Source organism: Indicator indicator, chromosome 1 (assembly GCF_027791375.1).
Source record: "Indicator indicator isolate 239-I01 chromosome 1, UM_Iind_1.1, whole genome shotgun sequence".
NCBI lineage: Eukaryota > Metazoa > Chordata > Aves > Piciformes > Indicatoridae > Indicator > Indicator indicator.
Genome location: NC_072010.1, coordinates 118,238,187 through 118,251,660, shown reverse-complemented (window position 1 = coordinate 118,251,660; position 13,474 = coordinate 118,238,187). Strand labels below are relative to the sequence as shown.

Genomic DNA, 13,474 nt, shown 5'->3' with positions numbered 1-13,474 from the left:
CTCCCCACGCAACACGACAAACTGTTCTCCCAGGGGGACTGATTTAAAGCACATTTTCCAAATTTCAGGATTATCAGAGGCTAAAGAAAAATAATTCTGAGCAGAAGTCAGCAGAAATATCTTACTAAACTAAAAACAGGGGGAAAAAATAAAAAGGCAATAATGACTCACCAGAAAGCCTGTTAGTCATAAATTCTCTCTGCATTTTATCTTTTGCTGACAAGCCCAGGTTTAAAAATGAGGACTGGGAAAGAAGAATGCCATGTCCAAAACCTCACACACATTGCTACCCATGCCCCTCTAGTATGCATGTTCTTTTAGGACCTGAAGTTCACAGCTAGATTTTGAAGCAGAATTTTGCCCTACCATCTTTCATGATGGCCACAGAAAGGGTTTTCCTAAGATGCTGTTTCTGTTAGGAAAACTAAGTTATCTTCACCCATTTGTCCAACATATAATTTCTGTGTATTGTGGCATTGCTCCAGACAAGCCACAGTCCAGGATGTTAGTTTCTGTTCTCTAACCCCTGCAGCAGTGTGTCCAGTTCTGGAGCCCCTATTACAAGAAGGATCTGGACATGCTGGAAGGTGTCCAGAGAAGGGCCACGAGGATGATCAGAGGGCTGAAGCACCTCTCCTATGAAGACAGAGTGAAAGAGTTGGGGCAGTTCAGTCTGGAGAAGAGAAGGCTCTGAGGAGACCTTATTGTAGCCTTCCAGTATCTGAAGGGGGCCTAAAAGAAAGCTGGGGAGGGACTTTTTAGGGTGTCAGGTAGTGATAGGACTAGGGGGAATGGAACAAAAATAGAAGTGGGTAGATTCAGATTGGATGGTAGTGAGACACTGGATCAGGTTGCCCAGGGAGGTGGTGGAAACCCCATCCCTGGAGGTTTTTAAGGTCAGGCTGGATCTGGCTCTGAGCAACCTGATCTGGTGTGAGGTGCCCCTGCCTGGGACAGGGGGGTTGGAACTAGATGATCCTTGAGGTCCTTTCTAATTCTGACAATTCTCTGATTCTATGATATCCACATGCTAGTGCAAGCTGGTGTTTAAAGCTGAAGCCTGGAGAAGTCTTCCTATGAAGCCAATACAGGTTTCTACAAACCTCTCTCAAAGAGGAAGGGCAGAATTGCACTGGGCTTAGAATCTGTCCTTCAATTTTAGAAAAGGGCAGAAAGAATTTAATGGAAAAACTGCTGCAGTGTTATAAAACTAGACCTGCCATAAAAGAGAATATGTGCCCTTCCTTTTATTTCTTTCCTCCCTCTTTCAACCAAATGATCAATACTTCTAAAGGCAATCTCCTTTTACTCACATTTGGCAAGTGTCAAACACCTACTATATTGTGATTTTTAATTTTTTCTTTTTTTGGGGGTGGGGGGGGAAGCTCTGCTTCCCAAAATCATGAGGTTGTAAAGCAATCTCTGTGATTTTTTTAAACACATTTACTAAGAAAACCAAGATTACAGGGAAAACATAAATAAAAATTAATGCAACTACTAAACACCAGGAGATAAAAAAGAAGTTCCAAATATTTTAAGAATTTGTGATTGAGTTATTTTTGGACTTGGGATGTTCATTTAAGTCTTCCTGATGGTGGTGGTGAAGTATTGCTGATTTTTTGCTCCTTCTACTATCTTCATTGTCTGCCAAATTTGAATAAAGCACTGGTAACATTTCTCCACCTGTGATACTATTAAAAACCCCAAAATCTTCCTTATTGTCCTGCCTTCAGACACATTTTGTTTAAGGTCAAAAAACGCTCTCTATATAGTTCTTACAACAGCCTCTAAAGCTGATTCAATATTGAAACTGAAAGCCAACTAATGACAGGTGCTTACCCATTCTGAGCACTGAGTTATTTCACATGAAAAAACCTCACACTTATTTTCTGGATAATTATTACAGTTTTACCCAGCTAGCAAAAAATAAACAAGACTAAATATCAAACTCCCAAACTAAATACATAGGTCACATCTAAGTTTCTCATGACAGAAGCTTTGTACTGTGCCAAAGGGTATAAGCAAATTAAATAGCTTTTTGCATGGGCTAGGGAAGATTCTCACACCTTGTTTAGTTATTACCTCTTTTGTGCCTTTCCTCAACAAGCAGAGGTGGCTTGCTTGCTTATTCCCAGGATGACACTATATTCCATCCTTGATAGAACCATCTTACAACCTTTTGAAAGCTGCATTGAGCTCAATGAGAGGTCAGAGGCTTCATGGTCTGCTCTCTGTTCCAAAAATCAGCAGTTTATTACTAGGGCTGCACCTGTACAACACTAGCAAAGTGCCTCAAATATTGGCTTTTTTCTCCCCAAATCAGAAACACTTTTTGCTTTTTTTCCAAGATGTTAAAGCTCAGAATTTGTACCTGGATTATGTTTAATGACATTCTTAGAATTTATTCATCAGGAGTAGTTCTCCCCTCAAACAACCTGCCACCACAATGACAGTATGTGTTTGATCCAAAACTGACAAGTCACTTGTGATCCCTTTATGGGTGAAAGGTATTGCTAAAACAAGCCCTTGCTTTCTTTTGAAAAATGAAGTCCTCTAGCACTGTGAGTGTTAGGAAGTCTGAAAGCATTACCTTAGTCCACCATGTTCAGGCTTAGAACCCAAGTAAAAATGCACTCAAATATATTAACACCCCACCCACTTCCTCTCTCTAGAATCTAGTTATAGGATACTACTTGCTAGCCACCTGGGTGGGCATAAAGACAGGAAACACTGCATCTAGCTCAGCATTCATCTGATCTTTGGGTTGGTAATGTGAGTGCCACAGGGCCATTAATGAACACAAAACAGTACTGCAGACACCTGTGTAGGCCTGCATAAGATGGATGTACTTGTGTCACTTCACCAAGTCAATTAGATTACTGCCCAACAAAAGTAACTCACACCCAGAGTAGCAGAACAGGACATTACTGCATCATCTGGAGTTAGGACTCCAGACTTCTGTGAGACTTGACATGAAAATTACATTTCTGACCTGTATCCTGAAAATGTGAGTGAAAACATGAGACTCATTTTCTTTCTACTGTCCTGTGATGAGGTGAGCCACACATTGATTAGAGCTGATTAATCGTGGAGTGCTACCTGAGGACACATGTAGTATTTTACCTGTGTGGTTTGAAAACTGGACAGAGTTCACCGTATCAACTTCAAATCCCAAGACCTGTAACAGAACACAGAAATACTTCTTTTACTAACACAGCTTTATTAATACATTGTCAAGATCACAAGAAAGGTTTCTTATTTCCCACTGCATATTTTAAAATCTTGAGCTCTCTTTTAAAGTGAAAGCTGAACCAACATCCATGAAACATAAACAAGAGTACTTGAGTACAACAGCCGAAGTGGAACAAAAATGGCATTTGCAACTGCGTGTTCTGGTTTTATTGGAATAGGGAGTTATGGCAACTCAACTGCAAATCTGCTAGCAGAAGCATATGAATTTGCTGTTCCCATTGCAGAGGGTTATGTGAACAAATGGAACCCTAAATTGATTTTTATGCTAAGCTTGAATTTGGTGTTTGCTGTAATAATCATATGGCTACTGGTAGCACTGTGTCCAGACAGACATAGAACTATTTGCTCTAGTAGTCTGCACAGACTTGAAAGAAAACACAGAAGAGCTCAGAGAGATCCAGAGATCGCTTCTGACTCTGATTACAGCATACAGGAGATCACAAGGAAGGGCAGGGAAGAGAAGGCTTATGAGAGAGCTGCCGATACTTTGGTAGAGCATGGGACTTTTAATCCCAGGGTTGTGGGTTCGAGCCCCATGTTGGGCGCCAAAAATCTAAATTGTTACAGTGTGAGAGCTGAAATCCCCCTCCCACACTGACAATAACCTGGCTAGCTCAGTCCAAAAGCAAAAAAAGCTGTATTTACAGGCAAAACTACAATCTATGATGGAATGCAATGAATATGTACAAACATGCACTATTCACAACATTTACAAATATGTACAATCAACAGAAAAACACAACAAAGCCCCTTGGGCCCCCCAAAAGCGAAGGGCCGTGCTTCTTTTCCTCCTCCCTCCCAGAGTAGGCAAAAGGGAAGAAAGCCAAGAAGCAGAGAGAGAGGTTTGTTAGACTCAGCTTGTCAAGGTCAGTATGTAGATATATGTTATCTTCAGCCAGAGAAGAAAAGAAGCAGGCAGACAAACTGAGAGTGACTGCAAGACTGCCAGTATCTTGTTTTGAGTACTGATTCGTAAACATTTCTCTCTCTCCAATGGAAGTGTTTAAAATAACCATTACTTTGCTTTCTTACACCCAATTGCGATTTATTTACATTCTTTCACTTTTCTGCTCGAACTTTGTGAAGAAAAATTAAAGATACAGTCTTAAAACCATCACACTGCACCAGAAAAATAGAGCTCTGGATTCTTAGAGTTGAGTTTGTCTGAGGATAAGAACACAGAAGCAGGTCCAGCAGTCATCACTGAAGACATGAACAAAGCCTTGGCTACTCTTTCTTGGCAAGAAAAGCAGTCTAAATTTCAAGGTATTGAAATACAAAATACAGAGGAAGGATACTGTCAGTATTCCAGAAAGCAAATCTTTTCAAATGGAACACAGAAGAATCTTAAAAGAAATCAACACTAAGCCATACTTGGCTGTCACAAGCAGTTTCTTTACAACTAAAACAGAACAGAAAGAAATCACAGAGAATTAATTTGGGGCATGATTAGGCAATCAAGAGAAGAGAGGACTTAAAAACACAAAGAAAAAAAAAAGAAAAAAAAAGGCCTAAAGCATGCTCCAAAAGCCATCTACTACCTTGCATTACCAAAAATCCAAATATTGAAATAGCCAAGAATTTGCTAGTCCAGTTGCCAAAAAAAAAAAAAAATTAAATATCATAGAAATAAGAGCATTGAACTAGGAGAAAACTAATGAGGATTTTTAATCTGACAATACCTGCTTAATACAGATAGGCATTGCTGTTCAAGCCATTTTTAGACATTTTTATCTGTCATGAAAGAAATTCTAATGCAACAGTGACATAACGGTCTGACATTTAATATTCGCTTCCACATCCTACATGCTCTGAGTAAGAATTCTCCTCAAAAGATGAGCTGCTATATATGGCTCAGTGAGTCACACCAGGAGATAATAGTAACAATGCATCCCTGTTTATGATCTATTTTCAGGCAATTTGTTGGGGAGGGAGGAGTGAACAAACAAAGCTTTTGCCAGTCACGTTCTGCACTGAGCCTCTCCCTTTTTATCACGAAGGCAACCCCTTCACATCTATTAAAAACCTCCGCAGGTATAGTGCCAGACATTAGGTTTTCCCTATGCACGCACTTTCTTACCAAAATAGAGAGTAAGTAAAAGACATAAAATGACATTTTAAGAACTAAGTATAATTAGAAAACATAATTAGTACTACCTTTGAAATGAGAGCTATGCTGTTGATGTCTAGGCTTAGTATAAAGTATTAAATTATTCAAAAGGAATGATGAAGTCAAGTTCAGCCAGTATGAGTTTGCTTCCAAGGCAAAGTGAATTGAAAAGCCTCATGGAATTTACTCATCAGAAGACAACTTAAACCCATGAATAAACATATTGAAGTGTTAATAGCAGCAATCAGCTCTTCTACAGCTTCAGAAAAAAAAAAAGTCTTAAAATTAACTACACAAAAATTAAGAACTTGATCGTTTAAAGTGTATAAGGAAATGTTAACTTCCTCCCTCAACCAACAATTAAAAACCAGTCCTAGTAACTATCATCTTTGCTTACCTAAAGGATCATAAATATCAAGAACAGTTTCTGATTCACTGAATGATGAGTTCTCTCCCTGCTTACAAAAGGAGATATATTCAACAGACATCTTATTAAATATTTTTAATTTCTTGGGCAGAGCTAAATAAAAGTACTGATAATGAGGGAGTTGTTTGAACTTAAACATTCTACCCAAACCAGAACTTAATGTATCTTAAGTGAAAGTTACCTACCTATTAGAAAAACATGATTTTTATATATAGGATCTAGAAAACTGAGGTCAGAGCAAATGTACTGAATTACATAAATCATACATACAAGATAAAATTCTCTCTCTCATATATTACAGAAAACACCACTTATCACCCCAAATTATACATTTAACTCAATAGCAACAAATTTTTCAGCAATGAATCAGGTGCTGTTCAACATCTTTGCTGGTGACATGGCCAGTGGGATCCAGTACACCCTCAGCAAGTTTGCTGATGATGCCAAGCTGTGTGGTGCAGTTGACAAGCTGGAGAGAAGGGATGCCATCCAGAAGGGCCTTCACAGGCTGGAGAGGTGTGTCAGTACCAACCTCAAGAAGTTCAGCAAAGCAAAGTGCAAGGTCCTGCAGCTGGATTGTGGCAATCCTAAACACAAATACAGGCTGGGTAATGAGTGGATTGAACAGCTCTGCAGAGAAGGACTTGAGTGTGCTGGTTGATGAGGCACTTGACACAAGCTGGCAGTGTGTGCTTGCAGCCTGAAAAGCTAACTGTATCCTGGGCTGCATCAAAATCAGTGTGGCCAGCAGGTCAATGAGACGATTCTGCCCCTCTACTCTGCTCTTGTGAGACCCCATCTGGACTACTGCATCTAGCTCTGAAGCCCCTACAACAAGAAAGAGATGGATCTGTTGGACAGGGTCCAGATGAGGGCCACAAAGATAATCAGAGGGCTGGAGCACCTCTCCTATGATGACAGGCTGAATGAGTCGAGTCTGTTCAGCCTGAAGAAGAGAAGGCTCCAGGGTGGCCTTGTAGCAGCCTTCCAGTACCTGAAAAGGGCCTACAGGAAAGCTGGAGAATGACTTTTTATAAAGGGCATGTGGTGATGGGACAAAGGGCAACAGCTCTAAACTGGACCTGGGTAGATTTACATCGGACATTAGGAAGAAGTTCTTTACTATGAGGGTGACAAGGCAATGGAACATCTTGCCAGAGAAGTTGTGGATGCCTCATCCCTGAAAGTGTTTAGGACCAGGCTGAATGAGGCTTTGAGCAATGTGGTCTAGTGGGTGGTATCCCTGGCCACGACAGGGGGATTGCAATCAGATGATCTTTCAGGTCCTTCCAACTCAAGCCATTCTATGAAGAATCAACTTTGGACAATTTCTAGAAAGTACTAATTCCACAGAGAACTAAACTCAATTATTTCTGTCAAGCTTCTGCTTGTTAATATGAAACACATTTAAATTACTTAATTAATGGATTTAAAAATCAATCGACTTCAATTATGGATTTTTTTCTACATACACAAGTCTCTGTGTTTCTGAAGTAAATATTTACATATATATGTGCCAGTTTAATTGTCACTTCAACACCTCTCCTTAATTCACAAGCAATTAAAATGCTGTAATTCAAAGACGTGAAATGCTACATAAAGTAAGATCCATAGAATAGTTTTGTGGCTTTCAGTCATCAGAGAACAAATTCAAGCTGGTCATGGTTTATCATTGTTCACTGAAGTGCACAGTTCTTTCTATACTTTGCTCAAAAAATACAGTAGAAGCCCCAAGTAGCACTTTGCAACATCCACTGTGTGACAAATTCCTTTACTGAGATACCAACAGTTTCAATTTATACTCTGACTCAGGGGTCAGCACTGGGTCCTGCTGCCTTCAACACGTTCATCATCAACCTAGATGAAGAGACAGAGTGTACCCTTAGCTAGAATACAAAACTGGGAGGAGCGGCTGACACACTGGGAGGCTGCGCTGCCATGCAGCAAGATCTGGACAAACTGGACAGCTATGCAATGACAAACCTAATGAAGTTCAACAAGGTTAAGTGTAGAGTCCTGCACCCTGGGGGAATAACATCATATACCAGTGCAGATGAGGGGCTGACCTGCTGAAGAGCAGCTCCACAGAGAAGGACCTCAGAGTCCTGGCTGAGGAGATATCTATGGGACAGCAATGTGCCATGGCAGCCAAGAAGGCCAATAGTATATTTGGGTGTACTAAGAAGTGTGTCCAGCAGGTTGAGGGATGTTCTTCTCCCCTTCTGCTCAGTCCTAGTTAGACCTCACTTGGAATACTGTGCGCAGTTCTGGGCTCTCTAGTTCAAGAGGGGCAGGGAACTGCTGAGTGCTCAATGGAGAGTTATGAGATGATTAAGGGACTGCAGCACCTCTCTTATGAGGAAAGACTGAGAGACTTGGGGCTGTTTAGTCTGGACAGGAGAAGGCTGAGAGGGGACCTTATCAATGCCTACGAATATCTGAAGGGTGGCTGTCAAGAGGATGGAGTCAGTCTCCTTTCAGTGATACCTACTGACAGGACAGGGGGCAATGGACATAAACTCAATCACAGGAAATTCCATCTCAACATGAGAAAGAACAGTTTTACTGTGAGGGCGATGGAGCACTGGAACAAGCTGCCCAGAGATGTTGTGGAGTCTCCTTCTCTGAAGATCTTCAAAACCTGTCTGGATGTGTTTCTGTGTGACCTGCCCTAGGTGGTCCTGCTTTCCAGGGTGGTTGGACTTGATGATCTCTGGATGTCCCTTCCAACCCCTAGCATTCTATGATTCTATGACACTCCCTGATGCACCCCTATCCCTTTGCTTCCTGAATTTCTTTGTATATCAGTCTACTACATTTGCAAACTGACCCAATTTTGGGTGTTAAAACTATCATTTCTCTGTTTGTGTATGCACTTACGTGGGCATGCACACGTAGGATGTGCAAATAAACTGAAGGAACTCACTCCACTTGGCTTGGGCCTATCTCAGAACTAATACTACAGATCATACTCGAGTGTTGGGACTAAGCTAACCAAGAAATGCACAATGATTTATAGTTTCTCTAAACCAGCTTGTAAATGGTCTACACCTGTGTTAATTCCCCTGCTCCCTATGGAAAGAGTCCTATGGTGATATTCCTGCCTCTGATTTTTGGAAATTTAGGTTACAACAGATACTCTCCAAGTGTCCAGGGCTCCAGCTGGCATTATCTATGTTACCATTACCCTCTGTTTTGGATGATCTGTTCTCCAGGCTCTCCAGTAGAGTACAATTTCTGGTTTCCACGCTTTCCCTCTGCTGTCATTTTTGTGTAAGTATCATTTGTTCACAGGGCTGCAAATCTAAACCCATGGCCAGTTTGGGTAAGGATGATAAGCACTCTTCAAAGGCAAAAAAAAGATAACTGAGTTCACCCTAAATCTCTCAGCCTCCAGTCTAAGCACATGTCAAAGTTATTCTTAAGACCCAAATTAAGGCTGCCTGTATCACGTCATATTAGTGGCATACACTGCAACTGAAGCCTCAGAGGAAGAACGACAATTCCAAGATATTTTGGAAGTATTTTCAAGCAAAGGAGGCAGAACTGTTACATTTCTAAAAATCACAAAACATCAAAACCAAAGGATTTTTGTATTTGGAAGGCATGGCTGGCAGATCTGAATGACACATTTCACAAAAATATTGGGAAGATTAAATCAAAATACACACACTGGAGCAGAATGCATTTGAATAAATAGCCAGCATGAAAGACACACTTCAACATTATTCATGAGCCCAAATTTGGCTTAGTTCTTCCTCACAAACAACTGAAGGGACAAACATCTAAAGGTGTTGGGTCTTTTTGGAAAACTGTACCAACAGCCTGCTTTTCCTAAAAGCACAGAGTTTAAACTTGTATCCAGCCACCATGCCACAAACAGCCAAAAAATAGATCTCCTTCGGGATTCAAATTTTACAAGTGACACCAATTGTTTTACTAGTAGAACAACCTATAGATCTAGAAAGTGTCTTGAGTTATATAGGTTATATGTGTAGCTAGATCTCAGTTCTGGTTCACCTCTAAAATGCAACCTTTTGAACTTGGCCACTGTGCTAACACATGAATTTGTTCTTTATTTAAAATTAAGTCTCTCTTCCACTCCCTTTCAGAAGACATTTCAATCATACACACATGGAAACGTGCTATTTCTTCACCACCAAGAACTAGTACCCAAGACAGTTGACAATTACATAATTTCCTTCAGGAGGTCAGTCTTAAATTGTAGCTTTTATGTGTAAGTAGATGGGGATTGTAAAACAACAAGTGAAAGAAAGCTATTTCACATTGTGGGAAAACTGTGGATGTAGCCACAGCAAAATTAAGAGGAAGATCTAGAAGCAAAAGCAACATCTCAAATCCAGTTTTAATGATTGCTAAGCTTTATGTTTTCATTTGTGTAACCTATGTTATGCACCAATGTTCTGGAGACAAACAAAAGCACTCATTTTTACCTCCTAATCCTGTTTGGTATTTCATAGTTAACACCACTTGAGATGGAAAACTATTAATTTTAAAGATCAGCTCTGTCTCAGAGTAAATATTAATATAAATTCTCATTTAATGATTTTATTTACTCTGAGAAATGCTTAGAGATATGTGAAAGGCTGTTACTGAACTACTTCTGTTTAGAATTTGTATTGCAGTTTTACTAAGATCCTGGGGGGGCGGGGGGAAGAAGTAAATTTTCAAAAGTATTACACACTCAAGGAGAACTCATGTTTGGGAAAATAAATAAATAAACCAAACCATACATTTTTTACATTTTAAAAGATATAAGTCTCCTAAATGTGCAAGAAAAACTGTCGCTTGAATTAGAATTGTAGACTGGTTTGGGTTGGAAAGGACTTTAAAGATCATCTAGTTCCAACCCTTCTACCATGAGCAGGGACACCTCCTACTGTACCAGGTTGTTCAAGGCCCCATCCAACCTGGCTTTGAAAACTCCCAGGGCTGGAGTCACCCACAACTTCTCGGGGCAACCTGTTCCTGTGCCTCACCACCCTCATGGTGAAGATTTTCTTCTTGATATCTAATCTAAAGCTAGCTGCTTCTAGTTTGAAGCCTTGCCACCTTGTCCTGTCACCACATGACTTTGTGAAGTCCTTTCTCCAGCTATCCTGTAGCTCCCTTCAAATACTGGAAGGCTCCTTTAAGATCTCCCCAGAGCCTTCTCTTCCTCAGGCTGACCAACCCCAACTCTCTCAGCCTGTCTTTGTAGGAGAAGTGCTCCAGCCCTCTGATCATCTTCATTGCCCTCCTCTGGGCCTGCTCTAACAGTTCCATATCCTTCTTGTGCTGGGGGCTCCAGAGCTAGAGTACTCTAGGTGCAATCTCACAAGAGCAGAGAAAAGAGGGAGAATAACCTCTCTGGTCCTGCTGGCCATGCTTCTTTTGATGCAGCCAAGGATATAGTTTGCTTTCCAGGCTGCAAGTGCACTTTGCTGGCTCATATTGTGCTGGCTCATATCCCAGCCACCCCAAGTCCTTCTCCTTAGGACTGATCTCTATCCATTCTCCGCATGGCCTGAATGTTTGCTTGGAATTTCCCCAACCCAGGTGCATGACCTTGTGGTTCGATTTGTTGAACTTCACGAGTTTGGCACTGACACACCTCTCAAGCCTGTCAAGGTCTCTCTAGATGGCATCCCCTCCTCCACACTGCTGTTAGGGGCTTGGCAGCATATAGGATGTGACCTACAAGGAGCATGTGAGGGACTTGTTCAGCCTGGAGAAGAGGAGGCTGAGCAGAGACTTCATCACTCTCTACAACTACCTGAAGGGAGATTGAAGTGAGCAGAGGGCCAGCCTCTTCTCCTTGGTGGCAAGGGACAGGACTAGAGGAAATGATTACAGGCTGCACCAGGGGAGGTTTGGACTGGATATAAGGAAATATTTATTCATTGAAAGGGTTCTCAAACATTGGAATAGTCTGCCCAGGACAGTGGCGGAGTCACCATCCCTGGTGATGTTCAAGCGGCCTGTGGACCTGGTGCTTGCTTAGGAACATGGTTTAGTGTTGACCCTTCTGTGCTGTGTTGAGGGTTGGACTGGATGATCCTTGAGGACTCTTTGAATCAGATATATTCTGTGATTCTGCTTGGACTCATCAGCAGACTTGCTGAGTGTGCCTCAAATCCAACTGTTCATGCTGCTGACAAGATGTTGAACAGCACCAGTCCCAGTATTGACCCTTGAGGAACACCACTTGTCACTTGTCTCCACTGACATATTGAGCCATTGACCACCATTCTTTGAGAATTACATGAACTTCTGAACTATGCTTTATTGCTTTCTTGAACACTAAACATTAGAAACAAACATACATCCCAAACACCACCACCCCCAATTTCCAATGCCTTATATGTGCATATGTAGATAAAGAGGCTAGAGAGGGCTGAGACAGATGTTATGGAATTGATGTCCCTGGAGATTTTCAAGATCCAAGAGGACAACACCCTGAGCAACCTGATCTGAACTTTTTGCTGACGGCTTTGAGCAGGAGTCTGCACTGGGGACCTCCTATGTCCTTTCAAGGCTGGGTAATTCCATCATTTGATGATACTGCTATACACAGAAAACTTGGCTTTACCTGCTGCAGAACTCCAGGTGTACAATCCCACAAAATACCATCACCTGCTACCCATCCTAAAGCTCTGGTACAGTATGTTTGCACTCCTATGTCAGCTATGTCAGTAAAGATGATATGTCCTTTGCTGTTAAATGACCAGTGAACCAGTTTAACTAGAATGCTGTAGCTTGTACTTAATTTAGACAACCTTAGAGAACAATGACCCAGTTCTGCAAGAATGAAATTCAATTAAAAATACCTCTCTATTCTGCAACATGGTCTGTACACATTTCTGTCTTTGGTCACTGGGTTTATGCCTCTGGTGGCATTTCATATTACAGTTTGAAACTAAAACCATAAAGCAGTATTGCAGTTCAGGTTGGAGTAAAAATCTGGAACAATGAGTGAAAGGGGGGGGGGGGAGGGAAATGTGTAAAACCAGACTTTGTAAACTATATACATGTTTCTTCCATAGCATTTATGTCCCCTGATACATGTTCATGAGTTCCTTATCTCTATTTCATGAAACAAAGCTGATACCTCCATTCGAACTCTCCAGTTCCTTCAAAGTTCTTAATTTTGGAAAACATTAGCTTTATCATACCAGAACACATCAAAGCCAAATTTCCCAAGTGAGCCTGCAAGATTAGGGGCTATACAGAAAGGAAAAAAAGGTCCTCCATTTGAAGAGTCAGTCAAGCTCTCAAAGTAATGGGGAAAAGCTTTGGTTTATAGTGTTTAAAGGATACAGCAACATTAAAAAAAAAAAACCACACAAAAATAAAACCACAAACAAGAACCCACAACAAAACAAATGAAGAATAAATCCTACATCTTAAATATACACAACCAAAATACAACTATAGACACACAGAGAATTTTTTTCCTAAGCTTAGGAATATGTGAAGTTTATCCTAAACTTCTTATCTATGACTGTGAATTTTAATTAATAATTGCTCTACTACAGTCTTATTCCTCTGTCTCTACAAATACAGTTAACATATGGAAATTCAACAACAGTGTAGGCCTTGAATAAATTGATCTGGTTCCAAAAGCAGAAGCTAATGGTAGACAGCTGTACTATGTCTGGTGCTCCCATGCAAGGGAAAAGCAT

The 13,474-nt window shown here is 40.9% G+C and overlaps 1 protein-coding gene across 1 annotated transcript in view; it reads right to left on the bottom strand.

Annotated features, from left to right (window-relative positions):
- PDXK (pyridoxal kinase) overlaps positions 1-13,474 on the bottom strand; it is a 49,451-nt gene that overhangs the window by 21,561 nt on the left and 14,416 nt on the right. The window contains exon 2 of the mRNA XM_054389730.1: positions 3,124-3,178. Within this exon, the coding sequence (XP_054245705.1) occupies positions 3,124-3,178 (55 nt within the window). The remainder of the gene's footprint in view (positions 1-3,123; positions 3,179-13,474) is intronic.